We start from the raw sequence: 26,291 nt of genomic DNA, 5'->3' as shown, positions 1-26,291 counted from the left end.
TACAGAGTTTTCATCAGGCACTGGCCATTTGGCTTTTTTGAGTATGGGATAGTTTTATACAAAGATACTAAGGAGGTTTTCTAAATAATTTACAAGTCAGAACTGATGGTCATGCCAGCACTATACAATTTTCCCACTGTGGCTGAAGTGACACAGAAATACATAAATGGTCACTTACTCTTGCTGTTAAATATTTCCTCTGAAACACAGCAACAGGGGAAAGGGTAGACTCTGCTACATAAAGAGAATAAAGTGATACTGTTGTGGTTTGCATGCTGACACAAATAGTTGTCAATCTCAGCTATCTCTGAGTTTGTACATTGCTCAAGGAACTGCACACATCTCAATTTTTTTGCCTTTCATAATTCAGGCATTTTAAAGAAGAAATGTTCCGCATGCCTGTCCACAAAACAGTAATTAATCATATATTATTTATGCTGTGTAGCCCACCCTAATGTTAAAGCAGTAAGACATAATCCCACAGCTTTCCATTTAACGAGCACTGAATTCCTGACATGTGTTTTCTGTATTTTTGGTTTTTTTAGCAAACAGAGAAGCAAAAACAAAAGTTGTTTCAACAGAAGCAGTCAAAGGAAGTGACAGACTAACCTGATCAGAATAGATTTAACATTGTATTATTTCAAAAGACAGCAGAACAAATCAGGTCTTTTGATTCAAAAGGTTCATCCCTGCCATGGGCAGTCCAAGTCTCACCTCCTGTGGAAAGGGTTCACTACTGTGATTCTCTGATGGCTATTAGGGAGGCTGTGGGAAAATAAATTCTTCTGGCCTTCAGTGAGAAGAATCAGAAATATGAGTGAACGGCAAGACGCCTTGCAAGAAAAGGAAAAAATCCACACTCTAAAACCACTCTCTAAATCTTATCCAGCCTTACAGTTAGTAAATGTAAGGCTTTTCCCTTCTGAAATGTTCCTAAGCAACAGCAATCACACACTAGTTTTGGAATGGAGAATGCATCCAGATGAGTCTTATGATACCATTAAAGTTAAGGGGAAGACAATTATGCTAAGTGGCCTATGATCAGATTTCCCTGGCTCCTTTCTTGTGACCTTGAATCACATGGTAACACTTTTGACATTATGAAAAGAAAACCTTCCTGGACTTTTTCCAGGTCAGGTACATCAGTTACTAAAAATGATGGCCAAGGAGGAATCTAACTGGCTTCTAATAGTTACTGTCTTTCTTATTTTCATTATTTTTTAGAATCTGAGAAAAGGGAATGTCTAGAAGCATAGCATCTACAAACAGAGATGGATAGTTCTGGCTCTCTGAAAGCACGCAAAGATTCTATGACTATATGATCATATGCTCTCCACTTAAAAGGAGTTCTCAAAGGAGTCAGGCTAAGGCAGTGACTTCATGGAATATAGAAGCAAATACCTTCACCCTATTTGCTTTTTCAAGGAACTTTGGTATTTGTGCTGTTATTAAGGTAATCTCCTGTCTTTGAGACTTTACCAGAGATCAGGGTGACCAGGTGGCATTTTCTGAGTTAGCTTTAGGAATGGAAGGAGGAGATCTGCAAAGACACTAAGCTCAGGTTTTAAGAGCCAAGTTGGATTGCCACCTGGGCTGTTCTGGGGTGGGAATGTATTGATATGGTCAGCTTTATTTTGAGGTTCCCTACAATGTGCTCCACTGAGAAGCACGTGTTGGTTTAACCTACAAGAATTCAAGTCAGCAAGGCAGAACATGATTTTTAAATTTCCATAGGTGTTGGATTTTATGTCTTCTTTTTCTGGGGGTGATGGGAATCATGGTGCTCTCTGTAAAAATCACTGGTTTTTAGAAGAGGTGAGAAGCACAGAGCTCACTAACAGAAAGAAGACATCTGAAACCAGTCAAAGGAACTTCTCCCACTATTTTGAGTTGTGAGAAGTAACCTGTATACATATCAGATGTTCAGCAATTATATCCTGGGGGCTTTACAAGGAAATTGCAAGTGGGCCTGATAAGGCAATTACCTCCTTCCTGCATGGTAAGAGATCACAATCAAATAAAACTTGAAGGATTCAAATAAAAAGAGACAATTCTTTACATGACTCATAGTAGCTGTGTAGAATTCCTTGCCAAAGAATTATAAGTGCTAACAGTCTGTATGGGTGCAAAGAGAAACTGAATTAAGTACAGCAAAGAGAAACCCATTACTAAATATACAGCATCACACCTAGTTCAAGGAGCCCTAGGCTAAATATATTTGGAAGTATGAAAAACAGAAAGGAGTATCACAGCCCACATTTTTCCTCTTCCTTAGACATTCACATATGACAAGTGCTGGAAAAAGGAGAATGGGCCAAACAGACCCTCGGAGAGAACATGTCCTAGCAAAGTCACTTCCCTTAGGAGAAGGGGGGATCCTGGCAGGTTGTCAAGTGCAGGTTGGAAGGAAGACTTCTGAAATCCCATCTTACAAGGACTGAAATCCTGTATAGGATCCAATTACCTTTATATCTTGCCGTATTTTTTAATATAAGCTGAAGAGAAGCAAACACTCACATCTCCCCACTGGTAGAAGAGCTTGGCTGCATTCCACTGCAGCTTCTGGTTCCTTTTGTTGCCCACAATAGGAGAACGGCCACGGGACAGCCCTTTCTTAGTGATGTTCACATGGTGGCCCTTCATCCACTCGGGCCAGTTGCCACGATTGCAGCGGTGCACAAAGCGCGCGCACTCCAGGAACAGGGCTGCTCTTGCCACCACAGGAGCTTCCTGAAATGGTTGCAAAAAAAAAAAAAAAATCACCTTAAAAGCAAAAGAACACACATTGGAGAAGCTCTGTGAACATTAGAGTATTGTGTGCTTTAAAAATTGCTTTGCAAGCTTGCCAAGGAGTCACACAGTATGAGCAGTGTCTCCATGAAAAGCTGACACCAGAGTCTCTCTGCATAATCTCACCTCTCGAGCTACTAAAAGCAAGCTTATAAACACTGAGCAGTCTTGCTCAGTCCAAACACTAGAGGGGCAGAAAGAAGCACAACATAAACTTAAAAAGGACATTATACCCCTCTGTGATGCTCTCCTTCAGAAACCACCTAGCTGCAAAAGCAGAAGCGTGCATCTAGCACTGTTACTGCACAAACAAGCTCAGTTTTAGCTCAGTTTAGCTCAGTTTTGCAATTACTGAGGTTGCAAATATTGCAGGAACAAATGACACCACGGCCACACAAATCCTAGCATCTGCCACTTTAGGTTCTGCTTCTGAATCTTGGGCGTGAGAGCATAAATGGAGGCTTGTTAAAACTAGGAAAAGCACTCTTTTGGGGTTACAATTAATATCTGTGGAGACAGAAATACATTACTCTGGTGTAAGTCAACAAAATTTCACTGGCCAAATTTCAATCACCTAAGCAAGTGTCAGGCAATTCGGTACTAAAATAACAGCAGGCAGCTGAGTTTTGAAAGGACTGACTTTTTTCCAAAGGAAAATCCTCCTGTCCCTGGCTTGGAAGAATCACTTTAATGGCAGAAATTATATTGAGTGTATCTTAGTTTGTATTAAATCACCCAGCAGGACACACGTTAGACCAATAAAGAATGCTTCTGAAACTTCCTGGAATGTTCAAAAAATGGACACAGTCATTTTGTTTCCTAAAGGGTAGCTTAGACTCAGGAGTAGTTTTTTTCCCCAGCAGTCTAAACTGCCAAAATAACATCCTTACAGACATGGAAAGGGACTAAAAAGCAAATGGTTCTCCTAATTTCCATTTAATTTTCCCCTTTCTTCCTGCAATTTCCACAACCAAAACTCCTGCAATCAGCAGTCTGCAAAATTAATAGAACAATGTCTACAGTTTACCAGCTGGCTGTAAAAGGTTCACTAAGAGGGATTTCACAGAGCACAAATATGTGTTACACACTTTTAGTTGCTGACAGATTTAATTAAATAATTTAAGCAGATCAGCAGCTACTTATAGAGAAGGGCTTGTCAAATGTGGTCTATAAATACTAGACAGTCCCTGAGACCCTGTAAGATGCTCTGTTGAACATTATTAAATAGAGCCTCAGAGAGTGTTTTAATCAAAAACTGAAAACAGGAAAATTTGGACCAATGCTCCTAAAGTTTGATTTAAGAAATTACTGACACAACATCCATTTGCAGCTTTTGCTCACATTTTTACAAATGCTGGCAAAAAAAAAGCAATTCTCTTGAAGAGGAAGATTTAAGCTGCCATGATGTTCTGATGAAGAAGGCAGAAGTCTGAATGCAGACACTCACTAACCAGAAAGAAAAAAAGCATCTAGCACTGGAAAAACATTACTAACTACTGGTTGATCACATGCAATATGGAACACAGAATAGTTGAGGATTCTATTCTTTTATTCTCACAAAGTAAAACCTTAACCATGGAGACGTAAGTGAAGAGTTAAAGCCCCAGCCTTAGTCTACTATTGGTTTAGTTCACTAGCAATGAAGTCAAAATTTCTTAGCATACTGGAATCCTGTAAAGAAAAGCATTGTAAACATGATGAAAGCACCCAACTACCACAGTTAAAGGAGGATATATAGGATGGGGGGCAAAGGGGAGGAGCAGGATTAATTAAAAATCACTATATTATTTAAAAATCACTGCAAAGACCTCCTGTATGAAGGAACATGATAGGGCACAAGCTCCCTGCGATTGCTTACCTGAGGCTCTGAGAAACCTGAAGCAGCAGCAGCAAGAGAAAGATGAAGATGTGACAGAATGAACAGAGATGGATTCACACAACAGAGAAACACATCACAAATGGAGAGAAATTAATCAGGCAGGTGATGAGCAGCTGAAAAGAACACAAGTTACCGTGGTCACTGTCAAAACCTGACACAGCAGCAATACTCTCACAAGTCTGTCCATGCTTTTGCAACTGTTCACAAGTCCAGTTTGAACATTAGACCTACTATATTGTTTTGCACCATGAAAACTGTTCCTCTACTGTATAAATTTAGATTGAATTATTAACAAACTGGTGAACTAAGTCATCCCAGTGAATTTTTTCAACAGATAACCTGGTTTATTCTAAAGAGCAAATGACCTGTGTGGAAGGAACCAAATACAGAGTGGATTTGGAATTTCACAGCATCACATTATTGGTCATGTAAACCTGATTCTGCAGTTTTATCACTACAGAGAACTTATGTCCAGTTTTGTTGTCATGAACAATGACTTTTATGACACTAATCAATCAGTGGTAATTTTCCTCGAGCCCCTTCTTAAAGTCCACATGGTACTTTCAGCAACAATTCATTTTTTGGCTCTGTTTTTTTCAAGACAGAAAAGAAAGGCATGTAATACCAATAACATACTTTTAACAGATGCCAAGGTAAATTTGAGTACTCTCAGAAGGGGCTGACTGGGTAGCTCTGCTTTGTCTAAGCAAAAGTGAGTCTGACATGAAAGTTGTCTTAGCAGATACATGAAGACAGGTTGCAAGTAAATTAATAATCAGTGTCTTGGAGAATTGCCTGTTTCAAGTAGTTCAGACCTCTCTGTTTATAGCTACAACATGGTCAAGTACAATCCATGACACAGTTCTTTGGTTTTGTTCCCAGTCTTTTACTCTGGGACCTGTTTGTAGCAGTCTCTGACTTCCTTCCCAATCATAAGCACTTCTACAGAGAAATATTTCTGCCATGGAAACAAGGACATGGGAACAATCCAGTCTGCCTAAGACCCAGGGTGACATGGAGTCAGGATGTTAACAAGTATTCTTGCAGTTTAGACTTTGCTTCTACTGTCCCAGTACTTTGTAAGTCATCTCAAACACAATCCTACCAGAAAACAGTACAACTATTGCATTTCAACAAGGATACAAGATTTACATGTTACAAAAAATGAGCTCACACATCTTATTGTAGAAAAGTAATGCTGGCAGGTGTCACACACTGTTATATTGGGCAAAGAAAAGCTGGTCATTTACAGCAGTCTAATTAGGACACTTCAGGTAACATAGTAACACAATCCTGGACAGCAGTCTCCCAAGGCTGTAATTAGAGCAAGGCTTCCTTCATCTTTAGCTGAAGACCTTTAAGAAATTCCAATACCAACATTTTCTGCATCACTCAGTGGAATGGAGAGATGGTTACATTACAGTTTGTAGAAGTCAGCTCTGGAAGTCAGACATCTTCAAACAGTTGCCTCTGACTGGTGGTTTCCAGCTGACTTCATGCATGGGCACTGAGTAAGCTGGTCTGTGCTTAGGCATTTGGGAAATTTAAAAATTAAGTAAGACATTTACAGGCAATAGGGACATAATTGCCAAACCCCATTTTACCATCTGATTAATCAGAACACAGAGTCGTGCATCTTCAGAAGGCTCCTGGTGACAAACTTGCTAGGAATGAGCTCCTTCCTGCCCATGCACCTCACACCTTACTGTGTTAGTTTACAATTTGGAACAGGGTGGCAGCCTGGAAGCCTTGAAGACTGAAGCTGGGTGTCACACACTCAGCAGGCTGCAAGCCACCTTCTGAGCTCACTGCAACCCTGACTGGTGAGAGCCAGCAGGAAGGCTACTCTGTCAGCCACTGCATCCACAGCTTCCACCCAGAGGGACAACAATCTCTGGCAGGAAGTGTGGGGAACAGTGAATGGAACCTGTGTCTGTCGGAAGATGGGTGAGGACCACTCCAAACAGAAGAGCTGGATGGGAACTGACAACAACAGCAACTCCAGACCAACACTAATGCAGGCGTGCTTGGATCTGCAGACCAAGGGTGCAAGGTCAAGATGAAGATACAGAGGAGAGGTGCACAAAGCATAACATCCCTACGGCCATGGAGCAGGCAATGCAGCAAAGGTCAGGGCACAGCACTAGCATGAAGGCAGTGACCATGAGCCTGAGACCTCCAGCAGTGAGCAAAAAAACTGAATTTGAGCACAAATGGCACAGCAGTCACACAGGTGAGAGGTAGGGCGTGGGAAGAAAAGGGATAGAGAGCATGTGGATTTTAATCTTTTAATCTTTTTTCAGCTTGCACACAGCCAAACACTTACATAAGGAAGAAAAAGCAGCATGCAGAGAAATTGCTAATATTTGGCTGTTTTTTCACAGCTGTATTTGTCACACTCCTTGTTTGTCATAAACACCTCACAGAGCCCCACTGGCTCATGAATCACAGGGTGAAGGCCACAGCTTTAGAAATGGGAGGGACTGTTAAAAAAACACAACTGCGAGGATAAGAAGGAAGGAGATACAGAATATGAGGAAGAAGGGATTGAATTGTGTCACTTCTTTGATTTGCACTGGCAAATCAGCAATATCCACATTTAAAAGCACGCACAATCTGATACAATTTTTTCCCACTGACTGGCTCTGGTGACTAATAGTTCAGTGTTGCCTAATGTACTTATAACTCTGTCAGAACTCGAGAGTGGAATTCCTGCACCTCTCCAAGTAGCTATCCAATCTTCAATCCTTATTCTGTAGATTGACACTAGGAGCAGAAACAGAGCATCTGTGAGAGAAGTACGAAGACAACAATACAAGCTTTGCACTGGCAATAATGTAGTTATGGGGAGCCATGTAAAAAAAAAAAAAGATCCATTTTGTCTGCAAACTTGTCCAGTCACAGATGCTAAAGCTCCAGCTAACACCACCACCACCTGGCATTGCTGTGATGCTTTACATTCTGTCTGTGGGGCACGAAGAGCATTAGTGAATGACAGTGGACCACCACATATGCACATGCTCTCAGCAGGAAACGACAGAGCAATAACGACTTACAAGATCTAGAGCTGCTGCCAAAATGGAGGCATCGGGGATAGTGCCTGGTTCACAGCAGTTCAGCAGAAACTGAAAGCGCTTCATGCCTTGGCGGATGGCTCCCAGGTTCACAACATTCTTGGACTTTCCTCCTTCTTGTTTGGAGGTCAAGTGATCGTCAAAGCTATGGCAACCTAAAGAGGTAGAGAGTACAGAGGGGATGCAGGGAGGGGTAGAGAGAAGGGAACACAGTCTCTCACCAGTAAAAAATGGGGAACAAAAATCTCGATGAGTACAGTCTTAGTGTAAATCCCTTTCTCTCCTTGTGTTATCTTGAAGATAACTGGTTTATTTCTACAATATTCGTGACTTCCATGAAACAGACATACAACTAGTCAGATTCTGGCATTGGTCATACTGATAACTGCCCAGAACAGTTCCACCATACTCGGTGTGGAAGCCCAGGACCTACTCCAACACAGGTGAACTAGGATGTTGTCTTTCCTCCCCACCTCTTTAACACAGATCATCTTGCTTAAAGACTTTTTTTTTTCCTTAATAATCTCCTACCTTACTTCTCTATTGCCTTTAGGTTTAAAGCACAGCATGCATAACCCTTATTCCTCATGGATCAATTTAGTAATACATCATCTACTAGGACAGAAAAATCAGCAGTAAATGTGTAGTAAATGTGTAGTCTATGTGAAACTCAAGCACTTTTTTCAGGTAAACATCTGCAATTACCACAAGAGTGAAGAGAAAAGTGAGACTGGCCTCAGCTCCTAGATATCATCATTCCAGCCACTCTCCCTTGAAGGGTCTTGTATGCTTTGGGATGGAAAAAAGTTCAGTCCAAAAATGAAGATGGCCTGCCACCTCGGGGACAATTTTAAACTCTATACATAGAGTTCACATCCTAAATCAACTAAACCAAGTTAGCACTTCTAGTGCAGAAGATCATTATGCAGTTGGTAATGATAGAGTTGAGAGAATGGCAGAAAGACAGAGATTAGGAATAAGGAAAGCTGTTTAAAGGCCAAAGTGTTTGTCAAAAAAAGGATAGTCAGTTTGGGGGGTTTTTGTCTTTGCTCATAATACTCTTCCTGTTTACATCTGAAAGTACAGAAGTTTACAGAACGCTGAAGGATAAAGCCCTGAAGAAGAGAACACGGAGTGGAGAATTCAAAATTGGCCTTAAACATAGATTATTTGAAAGACAAGAGTAAAAATATCATCTCTACAGGACTTTTTGTCTACTTCAGGAAAGAAGAATCGCTGAAACTCAAAGTTCTTTTGGGCGTGCACTCCCTACAATTACTTGGAAAGCATTTATGCGCCACAAAAAAAGTCACAACAGAAAATTACAATGTAGATCTTCACTTTTCCCTTGAAGACAGAGGTATATCAAATTTCAAGAGACTTCTTTACAAAATCCTTGTCTTTTTTTTTCTCCAGTGAAGCTGTACCTAGTTATCAGCAAACAAAATGCTCCTATGTTGGGAAAATATTCCACTGAAATGATCAAACAGAGTGGAAAGAACAAGTAGAACGCTTACACGTGCAAGCGGTTACAAACATCCTTCCAAGTCCTCTGTTTCCTTATAGCTTTTACACCTTATCTGAGCCTCCCTGCTATGACTGTCATAATACTAATTCATTTGAGGTACAAACAAATGTTCCCTGTTCAGGGCCCTGTTAAGCCTGTGCCTGTATGAGATAAAGAGCAGAAACTCGCCTAAGGCATGTCCCTAACACACATTATACAGAGCTAGCAAAGCTTCTGTCCCTCTGAGCTCAGTGGCATCTCCTGCATTTTGTTGAAGCTTTACAAGACAGTTCTTCAGAGGCAGCTGGTGGCTGTCCCTTGCCATGCTCATCCTGGAGTAGCCTTGCTGTGATCAGGGCAGCCCTCTCTGACCTAATTCATGTGACTCAGGCCTGCAGAAGACCCAAAGGCCCAAAGAGCAGAGACCATTTCCTAACGCAGGAGGACACACCAGCTCCTGCCCCACAGTTGCTCCCTCTGTTACCATGAGCTGATCCTTCAGAGCAAGTTCGAGCTGCTGTGCCTTGAACACCCTGACAACTTCTGTGGTCACTCACAGCATCTTCAGTAAGTTCCCAAAGAAACATTATGGGTCTCATGTAAAAGCACTGTAACTCTATACATGTCTACGTGCTCTTAGTGTAGGTAAAAAGAGGTACAGGTAAAGTAAATATTTACTTTAAAATAAATATTTTTACACATGAATGTGTAAATATATATGTGTAGATATATGTATACATATGCACACATACAGATACACACATATGTATGCTTACATACATCTATAACACAGAATTTCCAGTGGTCTACATGATAAATCATGCTGGAGATTACAGTTCATAAATGCTGTCACAAATTATTCTACATTTTACAATCTTAAATGTAATTTATTTCTCTTTTATCCATTACGTCTTAAATTTGGTCTACTGTTAAAAACCCCAAAAACACAGGAGGAAATATCACATGGAAAAAACAATAGCAAAGAAATAGCATAACACCATGAATGACAAAAATGAGAAGGCAGAGAGAGGTTCCAGTACAATGCTTATGATCAGATCTTGAGGGATTTAACAGTACACCCATCTGCCATTAAAAGGCTTTTATTCTGTCCTAGTTAAGCACAGAAAAATTGATCTGTATGGAAGACTGGGAAGCACTGCAAATTTGAAGGCTCGGTGTACTGCTGCTGTAGAATTCTACTGGGTTAAAAACTGTCCCACCATAACCGGGCCTCACGCTGATATCACTGTGCACATGCAAGCACAGACATACAGAGGGAAGATACAACTGTTTTTGCTAAAGCTGTGTGGCTTTCATTGAGTATCAGAGACCCTTGTAGATACAGTGATACGGCTTCCTTAAGTGTCACACTTTGCCTCATAAACTTTCATTACTCTTGTATTAGCAAAATGAAAAAAGATCATTTTCTACAGCAAAATAGGAAGGTCATCTCGCAGGCACACTGTAGAAACAGCTGTGGCAGTCTGCAAAGTTCTCACTGCCCCTCAGCCATTTGTAACCATTTTTAAAATATGGTGGAAGTATTGCATACCTACTTCAGCACAAAGCAGTGGATGAAGAAACGAATTTCTTCCATTGCTGGGGAATGCTACCAGACCACAACAAGGTGCTGAACTGATGCATTCCCACAAAGGAACAATACTTTTCATCTAGGAGCTAACTGAAAGGCACCACCACTCAGCAGTGGCAGATAATCACCAGCTTACAGGGACAAGATATGCTTATATTTTGCAATTATCACTGGCCTTAAAGATGCCTTATATGCATTACACGGCAGGTCTGGGACAGGGGATGGCAAAATACACACAATGCAATGTCAAAGTGTAATGTCAGAAGAAAACCAAACATAATGCCAGAAAATGTAGCATATTATAAAACTACAGAAATCATGCCAAAAAACAAAATTGACTCATTTTTGTGTGTTTTTGGGAATCCAGTTGTGTTGCCTTAAAAAAAAGTAACAGAACTTCAAGATACAAGGTTATCCCCCTGGCAAGAAGGATGTGCTTTGAGCTGACAACATGAGCATGTCAATGACTGCATGAGATCTTAAAACAGATTATACCATGACCTTGTATTATTCATAAAAGCACTTTTCAGACATTGCTGACTTTGAAAATACATAACAATTAAATACACTTCTGTGGAACAGAAAAGGAGTGTTTTTATTCTTATGTTGTGTGCTAAGAAAAAGGGACAGCATCCCTAACGAATGGTATGCAGAGACTAGACATGCAAACACAGAAGAAAAGAGATAATTACAACAAGGTTTGTGTAGGGTTTTCCATTTCTGTGCTGATATTTGCTAAAACTGTCAAATAGCCACAAATTGAAAAAACAAAACTAAACAAAAAAACGGATGGAATCGTTGTATTGGACAACAGAAGATTTACACACCTAATTTTGAACTGAATGAGTGCTTTGAAGCAAGTATCAATTTTTCAAGTGTATTGACCAAATTTGATTTGATTTTAAAAGCCCAAATGTTGTATTGTATAATTTATTTGGATAGTCTGGTTGTTTTTAGAAAAAAAAAATTTACCACAGCTTTTTTCTAAATCAAAACAAAAGCAAGAAGGAAGGGAAAGAAAACAGTTACAAAGACTAAAAAATCGGAGAAGGCTACAATGGAGACAAAAACCATGGAGAAAGCAGGAAAAAAGGGAAAGGGGTAAAATACAGAAAGAAATATATTTTTAAAAATGATAAAAAGAAAGCAAAAAGGAGACGAGAGCCCTGATTTCTAACCATCTTTTTCTTCTGTGTGATGGAGCTTGGATGGGTGTCTTCGGCAGGTGCGCCATTTACCAAGACGCTTGAAGAAATTCTCCTCTTCGTCTCGCCCGTTGTCCACGCCTCCTCCTGGCCCCCCTCCTTCTGACAGCTTCACTGCGCTGGTGAACTTCACCTGTGCGGGGACAGAGGGGCTGGTCAGCCTGGGCCAGAGCAGGGCATCTTGGTTACACACTCATTGGTTGGACACAAACATCTACAGGGAGGCTGTGAGGGTCACCAGAGTAACACAGCTGGGTCTGGGCACAGATTTACATACGCTGAAGCACTTCATCTTTTAAGCTTTCTGCTTAAAGGATTGGTCTGTCTTGAGAGGCTGTGGAAGGATAAAGAAGGAAGGAGAAGCGTGACCAAAAAAGTAAAGCTTAAGTGTGTTGACAGATCCTGCACTTCCCTCTCAGTGCAGCAGAGCAGACTGACCAGTACAGTGTAAGTTTAACCTAGTCTTCACCTTGAGGTACAGAAGTCCAGTGTCAAATTCCCATGGCTCTACTCTGGTGATTTCTCTGACAGTCTTGCTAGCTGCAAAGTCCATATTGAATAAAAATGTTCCCATGTGCAGCTAAAACCAGCCAGATCCTGCCTTTTTGAGCTCTTTGTAATCCAGCCTGACACATTTACCTTGGAGCTCTGCCTGATGAAGGAGAGACGGTCGACAGAGCTGATATCCAGGAGATCTTCCACTCCATCAGCCAGGCCAGAGAGGGAGGAGCGCTTCAGCCAATTCCCTGTTACAGAATGAGCCACTCAGTACAAATCTAAGCATTCCTCCTAGAATAACCTATTTCTCCACAGTGGATACACTAAGGTGTGGGAAAATGAGAGACAAGCATAAGGTAACATTTTCATGTAACATGTATTAACTACCATGCAAGGCCAGGTCCTGGGAATTGTAATGGATATATTCTCTGTCAAATAAATGTTAATTTGGAATGTTTCTCTTCTACAGACAGGAACAGTGCCTCTGAGATTTCAGTACTTGCCTGCTATTTTGGAGGAAAAGTTTCACTAATCTATTTTGACAAAAATATCCCCTGATATCTTTGGCAAATTGCTTACATTTCCCTTTGCCTCACTTCCACATCTGGAAAATGGAGCAAGCAGCAAATCACAGCTTCTTTTGGGAGAATATACAGACAATAAGGAGCTGTGCTGCAGTATTTCTTAAGACAGCTATGTCTAGCTGCACATGCAATATGAATATAGAATAGAAAGAGACATACATTTACCTATGGGAAGTTTGAGTTTCTTTCGGAGGGAGATTCTTCGGGAGCGAGAGCGGGAGCGCCTGTCTGTGGTGGTTCCAGAGTGTGCCGTGGTGCACTCGGATGTGTCCTGCTCAGACTGACTACTGGTATCACTTGCTGCACTTTGTGACTTAAACATCTTCCTCCAGAAGTCCTTGCGTCCCAGATTGGCCCCTTGGATTTGCTCATCACTGGAACAGAAGGTATGCAAAGCATGAACTGCACTTCAGTGAAGTTTGCATGCTCAGGGAAATGAGCATTCCTTTCTGCAGCACCCTCTTAACCTCTCAATTACTTGAGGTTGTTTCATTGTCAATTCCAAATATACTGCTCTTAGTGGGGCATAAGCTTGAGGACACACTCAATGTTGTTCAAGACACAAAATAACCATCTTTTCTGCCCTTAGGTGCTTGTCCACTGTGGCAGAACATCATCTCCCCTCTATGCCAGTCAGCTTATCTGCTCTGTCCATCAGCTGGTGCACATGGGTGACATAACCCAGGCCAGACAGATGCCCAAAAGGGAATTATCTCTGGTTATTATCAGACCCCAGCTGACAATGAACACCCCTCACCTTTAGAGCGAGATGTAAAGAGATAAGTGAGCAATCATTAACTGAGAGACACTTGACAACTATAAAAGCTACACAAATGTTCATGGAGGCAGAAGTCTCCTACACACTCCCTGGAAACCTGTAAGGCTCCTTCCCCAAGCTTGGATGCATCTTGGTGGTTACTTTCCCAGAAACTGAGAGCAAAAGATTTTTTATGTATGCCCCATCAGAAACTGGATGGTAAGATACATTGAATCCTAATCGAAACTATTTTTTCTCTAGCTGTAATATAGTTATTGTTATACTGCACCAAATTGTTCATCTACTAGTTGTTTCTTTTGTTTATCCTGCATAGTAAGTAATCAGTTACAGTCTTATGCAAGTTAAATTTGTGTCCATTAAACAAATAATTAATTTTGGAATATATGTAATTGGCTGTTATTAAGAACCTGAGGAGTGAGAATGATCTGGGGCGCAGGCTGCCCCTAAAAAGAGGTACTACCAAAATCTGAGTCAAAGGCAGGACTTGTTTAAGCTCTCCTCTCCATTCATAACATTCATTGAACAGGTCATACAAATTTTTAGTTTCTACACATGAAAGTAAACCACATTCTTTATGTCAAAATGAACTACATTTATAAGACCACATTAGTAATTTCTACAAGCGTTTGTAGCAGAAATCTTTAGGACATGATGACAGCCATTTGTGAACCTGCTCATTAAGTACTGGAATTGGGACAACATTTTTTACTATATTCTTGAGATGTCCCACAGCTGTGGCAGAGCTCAGAGAGGAACAACTTGTTACAATCCTGCAGAGCAGTAAAAGGCTGTGTTATCCTTGCTGTCTCAGCAATAGTGAGACTTCGCAGGCTCAATTAAGGCAGGAGAATGTGTGATGTAGAGCTCTGGGCCCTTGAGCAAGCAATGCCTTCATGTAGTGCTTCTCAAAGCTCTTTAACAAGATAGACACGTATTCAGAGGAGTTAAAGGACTTGCCCAAAAATTACTTAGGGACCAGTGGCCATTTGTAGAATTTTCTAAAATTCTTAAGAGTATTGTCTAAGTTTAATTCAATAGTAAATGGCAGAATTCTTTGGACATAGATCTCAGTTGTACAATGCCAACAGCAGGTTGATTCCCTGTACTGAAAAGAGAACTACACCAGTCTTTGGACACAACATGCCCAAGGCAGTCAGGAATAGGCTGGCTCTCACTGAAGCATTAATGGCTTTTAGCAACAACTTGGAAGCTGAAAATTAATAAAAACATCACTTGGGAGTACAAACAAAGCTTGGGGAACAGTTGTGGTTAAATCTCTGAGGAATTGCTATTCACTGCTCTGGTACCATGGTGCAAAATATTGAAAAATCTCCTGCACTGTCATTTGCAAGCCTCTGCTGTTTCCCTACCAAAACCAGGATGGGTCCAGTTGGCAGCACTGAAAACAGGCATTACCCAGTTGGTTGCAGAAGCTCCTGTGTAGACACTCAACAGTTTGCTGTACCATCCAAACAGGTAAATCTGCTATCCTGCCCATTTGCACCAACCCCAGAAGGGAGCTGCTGGCACGAACACACTGAACAATTCAATATTTACTTACTGTTCTGGAGTTTGCATTGGCCGGCTTGAGACGTAACTCCGGCATTCATCAGGGGCAGCTGAGGCCTGGCCTTTGTCAATGATGACACTTCCTGCCTCAGACCTACACAGACAAGACAAATCATCAGCCAGAGGAAATGGATGGCCCATCTCATGGTCAACACATAGAACTGGATATGGAAACCTGCAAAGTAGCTTTAGAGACGTACCGCCTCCTTAGCAACTCACATATTATTCCCAAAAAAAGCAATCAGCTCTTAGCAGCAAAGTCAAGGTTTTCAGGACTTTTTCAACTCTCTTAATCCTTCTTGCCAGCATTTTAATAAGACAAATTCCTCAAAGCACCAGAGGAAATTTCTTTTTGATAAAGAAGCATGTCAGTATTAGATTTCTTCTGGGACTTGCTTTGCATACCAGGGTTTGCCTGTCAGAAAAACAGGTACACATCCCAAAGGATGTGATGCACATTAAAATGTACATCCACAGAGTGTTTTGGGAGTGACACTATGCTTCTTAGTTCTCTTAACCTCTCCTTATCCCAATGTTTCCTGTTCTCTTATGCCTCTTGTATCAGACTGCCAATGATTTTCTCTGCAAATTTGTTGCAGTCTCAGATCATTAAATTTTAAAGGAGGCTGCTGCCACAGCAAAAGTCTGTACATCAAGAACTGACATGCTATAAATATAAAACAATCCCTTGGGACTTCCTATATTTGTGCTTGGCACAGATAGTCATAGAGTCATATGCAAGTCAGTCATTTACCTTCTCCCTCCTGACACCCACCTTTTGCTCCCAGAAGGTTTTGGCTCTTGCTCTGTTTCCTCTGTCTTTTTTCCTGGTATTAACTTTTCAGCACTGTCCAAGAGGGCACTGAGTGCCACTCTACGAAATACATTCCCATGAGCCTCCTTGATAAACTGGACCAGCTGTCGGATATCACAGTACAAGCCCTGAGCAGCAAGACACCATGAAAAAAAAACAAAACAAGTTCAGTCTGCAGTTTCTAAAGAAGCAGTGAGAGTCAGTACTTTCTAAGGTACTTCACCAGGTCATTACTTCTCCTCTGGCTCTTGTGTGATCTACTCTTCAGGAGTATGGTTTGGGGTTTTTGGCTGGAAACTCATGGTGCACACAGAAGAAACAGACAAGGAGAAGCATTTTTATGGAACATGAGCTGCAATGGGATACAGCAGATGGAGAGGTACCAGAGGCTAAAAGACCTGTGAAATAAGGGAGCTACAAAGATGACTTAAAGTTTGTTTTATGCCATTCATGTAGACCACAAACTTAAAAGGCATTAAATACCTCAGGTGTATGTGAGAGGATGTAGAGTGCAAACAATTGCATGTTTTTTTTTCAGAATCAATGGGTGTCTTGGGATTTTTTTTCATTATTTTAGAGCTTCACATCACATGAAGAGAGAGGAATGACTCACTCATTCCCCAACCTCCCTCCTACACTCAAGGCCCTTTTTAGTTCTGAACGTTCATACACATCTGTGATGTGCAAATCACCTCTATATCTGAGGGCAAAGGGATAGAGGGAACAGCTTTACAGGGCTTGATATTTGATCTGTGAGCTTTCCTGAAAGACCTTGAATTATTCTGAAAATTCTCAGCAAGGAACAAAGGAAAAAAAACCACCCAACAAGCTCTTAATTGCACCTGTATCCTGAATAAGGTTTTTTTTTAAAAAAGTAAAATATTGACCACAAGATTGACTTTAAAGAATGACAAAACAACAACAAATCTGCAGACTTGCTCTACATGCTGTATTCTTCATACAGGCACAATTAACAGTGTACCCTTAGGGATAAGTTTCACCTTTCACACTAAAATAGGGTGTGGAAGAAACACAATTTATAAGAAAAATTTACATTTGGTGCTCCTAAGCTAGGTCCAATAATGGGGCATGCTTTTCTGTATGCCACCAAATAATCTCTTACAAGAAACATTCCAAAGGAGGAATACCCAAAAGAACTAGAGGATTTGGACAGAGGTAGACTACACTGCTGGTTTAAGGCATTAATGTGGTTTTCCTTCTCCTGCTCCATTCACCTCATAGAGCACTACTGCCCCTTTAGCTGGACTTCATTGTCTCCACAGGTCTGCTGTAAGGATGGAATACAAGAACATTTCTTGTTTGCTTCCATGAAAAATCCTAATTTCTGATAATAAAGCAGGGGGCCTGAGAGCTGCTAGAGTACACCACTTTGGAAGAAGAGCACTCATGTCATCCAGTCTACTGACTGCTCTGGGAAGACAGCACATACACAGCAAAAAGCAACACCTTCCTTTCCTCCACGTGTTCAGTAAATTGAAAGTTTGTCTAAACCTTGGGAAGATCTACCAAGTTGCTGTTCAGTAATTCACACAGTCTGGCACCAGAGGGCCACGTGGTTAACCAAGTGATCTGCCTTTGACTTTGCTGAAAGGCATTCATTGCAGCTATGGTCTCAGAATCACAGAACTGAGGTTGGAAATGACCACTAAGATCCTTGAATCCAACCATTAACACAGCACTGTCAAGTCCACCAAAAAACCATGTCCCTGCTTCCACATTCACATTTATATCTTTTAAATCCCTTCAGAGATAGTGATTTTGATGCCTCTGGTTTTAGCTTTTATATTTTTCATATTAGGGGACAGTAAGCTCTCTTCACAGAGTGGGGAGACAAAAAAATTCCTTCTCTAGCTGGGGACCAAGGACAAATGATCCAAATCTCAGGCCCAAGAGCATAAACAACAGAGACTGAAGAGAGAAAAACAAGAAGGATGGGACTTCATAACCCAAAGCTATAATTGGACAATTAATTCCAAAATGCAAATGGACCAGAACTTATAAAAGTGAGAGACCTCATGACCAGTCGTCCATTTTGTGACCATTTTGGTTCATCTTGGGTGTGGCCCTGGCTGGGCTCTTGTGCTGCCCAAGGTGGATTCATTGAGGCCTTTTAATAAATCCCTACTTTATTCTTTAACTCCATCTAGCCTCTATTCCAGGTCAGCCTTGACAAGGCATCAATTTCACCACTTCCCTGAGCAGCCTGTTCCAATACCTGACCTCCCATTTCAGTGAAGAAATTTTTTCCTAATATCTAATGTAAACTTCCTCTGATACATCTTGAGACCATTTCCTTTTGTCCTGTCACTTTTACCTGGGATAAGAGACTGACCCACATCTTGATACAACCTGTCAGGAAGCTGTAGAGAGCAAGAAGGTCTCCCCTGAGCCTCCTTTTCTCCAGGCTAAACAACTGTTTCCCTCAGCTGTTCCTCGTAAGACATGTGCTCCAGACTCTTCCCCAGCCCCATTTCCATTTTTTAGGGAAAAAATTTCTGAGTGTCCCCAGATTCTGAGATGCAGCTTCACTAGTGCCCAGTACAGGGAGACAATCACTTTGTTAAGTTGGTATCAAGGGCTTACCAGGTTTTCTGGGCTGTGGAGCTCGTGTGTAGTGGATGCACAGCGAGTGATCAATGACTTGAACATGGCACTCACAATAATACCTTCCACACTCTGGGCTGTAGACTTGTTGTCCACTGTGGTGAAGTTATTCCCAAATCCAGCCTTATCTGTAGAATTCAAGTGTAAGCAAGCCATCTTGTTGGGAACAGTTTAAAAGAGAGGACTTAAAGACACATGTGAAGGGATTATGATACATGAGACAAGTTTCCACCTAATTGCCTATGCTCAGTTCTCACAGTCCCATCCCACAAAAAATATAGCAGAAGCAAAGGGTAAAATGAATGATAAGTATGGAAGTATTTCCCAGAAAGAGCTGTATTATGAAAAAGGATTGAAAATATCAGGACAATTCTAGCTTTGTTCCATCCGCACCTCTTATATAAAGAAGTGCAGAATAAGGCTTAAAATTTTAACAGTATCTCCAGTTTTTCTAGTTACCATTCTAAGGGATAAGAGGTGTTTGATTAAGCAGCAAAGTGACAACACCCATGAAACAAAAATCTTCTGAACCTATAGGAATGCTTTTCTTGGAAGGTGCACAAGAGCACCAAGCTTTCACAAAGACTCAAAAAAGTTGCATTACGCATTTACATGAATTACAAAAACATCCCAGTTTCCTGAGATGAGAGAAAATACTTTCAAGAGCTGTATAAGCCGTCATGTTTCAAAGAATAAGCCCGTCAATAATTGATGAATACTTAGGGAAATGTCATATGGGAATCTTCCTCATGAAAGCTGGCTACATAATGTTCTTTGATGCTTTCTCTGAAATTCCTGGCATCAAAGACAGGTGAATAAATTAGTCAGACTCCCTGAGTGTTTCAGAGGAGCTATTCCTACTCTGAAAACAGTCACTCTTAAATGTTGTTTCATGCAGTGACCAAACATAAATGTTTGTTCTAATATAGAACATAATTTTCCTAACTTAAAAATAAATCCTCAAACCCCCCTATGTACACACATGCACATGCATTTGTTGGTGCAGGCATATGCATCTGTGTGTCCATATTCTTGTTCATTCAAGCAGTCCTTGCTGCTTACTGTGCCACCTTCTAAGCTCTGGGGCACCACAGAGGGTTTTAAAGCTCAATTATACCTCCATTCAGAATAAACTGTGTATTAAACAGGCTATTCCACCTGGTGCCTTGTCAGGTCATGAAGCGGAAAACTTCCTGCCTGAAGCATGGTTTAATGAAAATCTCTTTTGTGAAGAGCCGTGAACAAGAGGTAGGATGAATCAAAGGAAGCCCTTCAATTTCAGGGGCACTGTGTGCTACAAGGTCTCAAGGCAAGGTCACTGGGTGGTCAGATCCAAAGAGGTCCAACTCCCTTGACCCCCACTGGCTAAGGATTCAGTTTATATATTCTGAGAATAGCAAATCACAATTTGTAGTTTGTGAAGGACAAGAATGTGGCTTCTTTCTGATGGCACAGTTTAAGATACCCAAGTGACTGATGCCAGGAGTACTTACTATCAGTGACTGGCTCCATGCAGAATCCCAGTAAAGCATGCAGGAAATCCACCACGTTATTGAGAGAATCCTTGTTCACGTAATCTCTCACGGTCTGCCGGAATTGCATCTTGTCCAGTTTGTACAGTTTCGTGAGGCAGTTCTGGGCCTACAACAGTGCCCATCAAATCATATCACATCAAAGCACATGCTCAAGTTCTGCTAGCAAGAGCAAGGTAATTTTGCACTTAGCTGTCTCTGAATGGTCCCCTAAGAGGACAGGTTCACCTTTGGAGCCAACAAGAAATTCAGCCCCAAAGAGAGTGCACCAGTTTGGGTGCCACTGTTTGAGGTGGTGATAAAGCCACTACCAGCTGTATCTCCTGTCCTCTCTTCCTCTGCTAAACCCCAAAGCAAAATCCCACTGGATGTAAAGGAACTGGGAATGCACCACCTCTGTCAATGCTCAGTGCCTTGGTGGAACAGGTTCTTAGCCTCAGGCATCTGATTTTTCACCCCCCATCTCAGACCCAACCTAATGAATGCCCCAATACCCAATGACCAATTTACACGATATGAAACACCAACTTTTTGCTTAAAAGCTATTAATTGTCAACTTCTTATCACAAAACTATCCATCCTACTGGGGCCCCATGAAGTCTGGAGTTAAAAGAATCTAAAATATCATCTCTACAGGAAACATGAACTCTCCTGTTATCTACAATAGGGTGCTTAACTTTCCAGTAAACTCAGACATGATTGTCCACGCAGTCAACACAAACGCTGCATGCAAAGCAGTTTGGCCAGACAAACACACAGAAAATGCAGCAGACTTACACATGTAGAAAAATATTTTCCTCAATTCAATGGGCCTGATAGGAACATTGGTTCCAAGAGACATATTCATTTATACTCAATGTTATGCATAGGTCTGAATGGCTCAGCTCCAACAGAAAAATCTATCTGACATGGTGATGAATATGGTACCTGTTCAACCAGTGCTCTGTGCAGAACCTTTCTACTGCTACCACTGGGACTCTCTCACCCTATCTGGGCCAATTGTGTCCACTCCTGCAGTATCTGGAAATCTAGCTAACACAGGAACACTGCAAGGACACAGAGCAGCCAATCCATCTCTGAGAAATGAACCTCAGAGCTCAGAGCCCAGAACCTAATTATAGCTCTGTTGGCACGGCTCAAGCAAACCAAAGCCTTGGAGAGGAATCTGGTTCACACACATCCCATGGGATTAGTAAACTTTCATTATAGCCATGAAAAATGCCCCCTTCTGTGCATGAAAAAAGCACACAAGGTGAGGAGGAGGCATGCACTGAGAAGGCCCTTGAAAGGCTCCCATTTAACAGGGAGTTGGACTGATCTCAAGGAGACAAACTCCTCTGGATTAAATCTGATGTCTGGGCTACATTCTGGATACTTTCCAATGTCTTAACTAGGGCAGAACCAAAAAATGTTAGGAATCAACAGTGATGACCCACCGTATCCTTCAAAAGGGCACAAGTGAGTCCTTGCAGAACAATAGAACAAGTACAGTGCAAATACAGTGCACTCCAACCATCAGGAGCTGATGGAGCAGCCCAGCAGCAATCAGTCATAATCACCATTAGCAAAGGTGGACATACTTACACCTCACACTTTTGGATTTGCATAGGCAACCCAAGATAGCTGCGCCTCTCGTAAGTAGCATACTCTTTTGGGGTACTGTCCTGTGAAAAATCACTAACACCAGCTCACACATGGAATTTGCTCCCATGTATTGTCCCAACCCATCCGCTGGGGTGGCCAGAAGCACCCTGGGCCCCAGGTGTGCCCTTAGAAAGCCCCAGGGACTGGAAGGCAACACTACAGCTGAAAATCTGCTACGGCTGGGCTGCAACACAGTCTGTGAGCTGGGGCAAAAAGCAACACATTTACTGTCAATACAGGGAAAGCTACAGAGGGGGCAGGCAGCCATCTCAGCAGTACAGGGGGGGACACTTTAATGAGCTTTAATTCTCTTACATTCTCCCGAAATACCTGGAGTCTCAGGCGATCTCCAGAGAGCCCTCGGTGTCCTTCTCCACAACCATAGGCACAGCCCAAAGACTTCACAATTTTGATCAGCATTGTGAGTGCCAGCCTATGGGTGCTGACAGATGGGCCTTCATCCTGAGGGTCACAGAGGGAAGGACAGTGGGTAACCCTGGCACAGCCACTGGCATTTTGTTAGCATTTTACTTTTGACAAACTGCTTTCCATTTCTCATCTCAGACACTCCATTACTGAGCTGTTATTTTTGAAGTGTTTACTCCAATTATTTTTCAAGTTTAGAGACCAGCCGCCTCCTTTTCAGCTCCCATCAAAATGTTGTGCCATAAACGTGAAGTCCCTACATGCTGCTATGCATACCATTCAGAACTTACTTCAAAAAATTAACCCTGAAAAACAGAGAGTTGGCTTGGCTGAGTAGAAAACCAAGCATCTTTTTAGAATGTCTTCGATATTATGCTCCTATAAGTTGCAGCTTCAGAGGTCAGCAATATAGCATCTCTTGTCCAATTCTCATAGCAATACTGAAAAATCTAAGACTTCTAGTAATCAAATAAAAAAGAAAATGTGCTCACACACTGGGTTCCATTTTTCCTTTACAAGCTATGAATAATAAGCCTGAAAAAAAACATTATAATAGCCTGAAAAAAACATTGTCATTGAGGGTTGCAAACACTTCGTCAAGATATTGAAAATGTCCATGCCAGGCTCACAAACTCCATTTTTTGGCAGCTGCTCCTCTGCAGTAGTTACAGTGCTTGATTGCTAATCATGTTTCCTCAGCAGAACCCCAAGTGAGCACCAGAGCAAAACAGAAGGGCAGTTGCATACACATGCATACTCAATCTTAGACATTAGAGTACATTTGGAACCACATAAAGAGAGAAGCAAGACAAACCTTTTCTTGTTTTTTGTCATTCTTCTCATATGGCCCTCCTCCTCCTCCACCACCTCCATCACCTCCACCACCTCCTCCACCACCTCCTTCTTCTTCTCCATCTCCAGCTCCACTAATTGGAGGTGGCCCAAAGCCACAGGCTGAACCACAAGCAGCCCCTTTAAGCTGGAAGGATCCTTCACTTGGTCTCTTTTCAGGGGCCTCATTTTCTTTGTTCTCACTCTTCCTCCGAACTTTCTCCACACAGGGCACCACACCAAGCTGCAGTAAGCATTCCACAATGTTCAGTGCCACGTCACAAATCCGGGAACTGATGTCGTGGTTCAGAACCAGGTAAACAGCCTTCAGGACCACCTGAGTGATTCAAACATCATATTTAAAGCCAGAATTATTTCCTCTTCTAGAAATACATAGAAATTCTAGATTCCAGAAACTCATTACAGCGGACACAGTACAAACTCTGAGCAAATAATACACAACCCTAAATACCAAAAGCCTAAAACCTAGATGTCAGACAACAAACCACAGGCTGGGCACAGTCAGGCTGAAAAGGAAACCATGAGATGTCATCTGTGAGCCTGAGAACACTGCTTCAGTGCACCAAGAGCCGGCAAATCATTAAGGGGAAAGCAGAAAAAGTGAGGTTTAAGGTGCTGGAAGAAAGGTGCTACTCAATCTTAGACTATTTTATAGGGAATTGGGTGCATGCCCCAGGAACACAGCCATTATTTAATACCACTCAAGATCTGATGTGTGCATTCCACATGCACATGCGCTCCTTGCAAGGAGTAAGAGGAGTTGCAGTTTCTCAGAGGAGACTTTTAGGATATGCACAAATGTATCTGACTGACCTTTATATACTGCTGAGAGAAGTCATATAAAGAGGTGGAGGAAAAGCCCATCAAACCCCTGATCTCAATGGAACAGCTATATTGACAGAAGAGGGACCTGGCTTTCCTCGTTCCTTGCCAATTACCGAGAGATCCAGCATGCCATTCTTGTGGACAAAGCTGTTGGTTCCATCAATGTGATCCGTATCCTCCAAGCAGCTGTAATTGATGCAGGAGTCCGTCAGGCTCCGTGGGAGGTTGGCACATGCCAGCGGCTCGTGGGGCATCTCAGGGATGGGCACCTGGTTGCAAAGCTTCCTCATGTGCTCGCTGAAGAAATCGGCGTACCCCACATTGAATGAGGCCAGGGTGGTGTTGAAGGTGGCCACAGTGATGGTGGAGATCTGGGACCGCACTGCAGGGAGGAAAACAGCGACCTGTAAATAAATTTCTATCTCTAGAGCTACAGAATAGAAGATTGAGGCTGAGCTTGTCTCAAGGGAGCAGCTCTTAAAGTGGTTTGTAACGCTAAAAGAAATCACAAGTTCCTAACTCCTATCATGCATACAGGGAGCAAAGGTAAATTCATTTCTTCTTTTAACACAGTGTAAATTAGAACAACCCCAAGCTTGTTCTAGCAGTTCAGTTCTCTGGCAGCTCAAGCTGATGTTAAATGGGCAGTCAAGTAGATCAGGCAACTCAGACATTCTAAATCTAATCCAAAAGGATTTTTCTCCCTGCATTAATCCAGTGCCTCATTTTAAAAGCAGCAGTGTCCCTGCAAGGCAAAGAGAAAGAACTCTGCAGCTGAAAAGCAGGGGTGAAGGTAGCAGCACTACAGCACAAATTTGAAACAGCTTTCCAAGTTGTATCAATCTGGAAAATTTCATCACATGAGCTGAAAAAAACAGTACCTGTGACAGTCTAAACTATCTCCAAAATGCATAGCTGTCTGATGAGAAAGGCACTGCAGTCTTAAGCTCAGTGCTCAGAGAGAGGAACTTTGAATTGCTCAGGTTATCAAGCTGGCTTTAAGTGCAAATTTTTATCTAGGATGCCTCATATTTTCAAAGCTCATGCAGATTTCCAGGCCCCAGTGCTCATAACTTCCCACACCTAGTGCTTTGTAAGTAGGTTTATATACCCTCTAGTGCATATAGAAGGTATATATATACCCTCCAGTGTAGAAAGACACCCACAGGATTGTTTAGACCACTATCTGCCAGACAGTAAAGTAACAGGGCTAGAGAACGACAAAGAACCTCTTCCTCTGGCTATTAAATATAAATATATTCTAATTAATGAACTAATGACATCTAATACATTTAATAAGCCATGACTCAGTGATGGACTGGTTACATTATGCACATAGCAACTCGCCAGAGTGGCAATCACATTTCCTGACAGCTTGTGCAGTTGTGCTAGCACTGAACTGGCATATTAATTAGGAGAAACATTCTAAGGCCAACAGCAGGACTGTGAACTAGGCCACAATTTGGTCAAGGATCAGGGCAGGAATTAGCTGCTTGTATCAGAGAATTTCTTTCTGGCAACTGTGACTTTTTCATCGCATTCACTGAAATTTGTATTGTGAAGATAATAAAGATTGCACTAGGGTATTTTGATCCTGAGCGACCAAATTTGAGGAGTATCCAAGGGCAGATTTTTTGTTTCACTGATTTTTTGCTTAGTTCGTTTCAAAATGGGTAACAAAAACCCATACCCAAATCCTACACAGAAACACAGAATAATTCAGGTTGGAAAAGACCTCTCAGATTATCAAGACCGACCATCTTCCCCTCCTCAATTCCAGTTTAAAGCTCATTCAGTGAGCCTTGATAACTCCTGTGGAAAGACCCTTTTCCCACTTTGGATCAAGAGTAGCCTGTCACCAACAGGCCTGATGTCATGTAAACCAACCCATGATCAAAACCCCCAAAATCCTGCCAATCAGGCACAGAGCCAGATCTTCTGGCTCTTCCTGCTCCCCCCCCCCATCATTTCCTATGACTGGAAGGATACAGGAGAACACTATTTTTGTCTCTCTTACCTTAACCAGTCATCCCAAAACCCTGAAGTCTCTCTTGATTACCCTGGGACTACTTGTAATTTCATTGCTACCTACCAGGAA

At 41.8% G+C, this 26,291-nt stretch overlaps 1 protein-coding gene across 11 annotated transcripts in view; it reads right to left on the bottom strand.

Annotated features, from left to right (window-relative positions):
• UNC80 (unc-80 homolog, NALCN channel complex subunit) overlaps nt 1-26,291 on the bottom strand; it is a 135,008-nt gene that overhangs the window by 74,851 nt on the left and 33,866 nt on the right. For 4 of the 11 annotated variants that reach the window (XM_038143434.1, XM_038143438.1, XM_038143435.1 and 1 more), the window contains exons 12-23: nt 24,307-24,575; nt 23,331-23,684; nt 22,406-22,552; nt 20,408-20,555; nt 18,894-19,042; nt 16,251-16,417; nt 15,468-15,569; nt 13,288-13,502; nt 12,686-12,792; nt 12,020-12,179; nt 7,726-7,898; nt 2,518-2,730 (exon numbers count right to left, since the gene is read on the bottom strand). In XM_038143434.1, coding sequence (XP_037999362.1) covers nt 2,518-2,730; nt 7,726-7,898; nt 12,020-12,179; nt 12,686-12,792; nt 13,288-13,502; nt 15,468-15,569; nt 16,251-16,417; nt 18,894-19,042; nt 20,408-20,555; nt 22,406-22,552; nt 23,331-23,684; nt 24,307-24,575 — 2,204 coding nt within the window. The remainder of the gene's footprint in view (nt 1-2,517; nt 2,731-7,725; nt 7,899-12,019; nt 12,180-12,685; nt 12,793-13,287; nt 13,503-15,467; nt 15,570-16,250; nt 16,418-18,893; nt 19,043-20,407; nt 20,556-22,405; nt 22,553-23,330; nt 23,685-24,306; nt 24,576-26,291) is intronic. The other 7 variants (XM_038143439.1, XM_038143443.1, XM_038143440.1 and 4 more) reach the window with 5 other exon arrangements.

This window comes from Motacilla alba, chromosome 7 (assembly GCF_015832195.1).
Source record: "Motacilla alba alba isolate MOTALB_02 chromosome 7, Motacilla_alba_V1.0_pri, whole genome shotgun sequence".
Lineage (NCBI taxonomy): Eukaryota > Metazoa > Chordata > Aves > Passeriformes > Motacillidae > Motacilla > Motacilla alba.
This window is presented reverse-complemented; position numbering and strand designations above follow the sequence as displayed.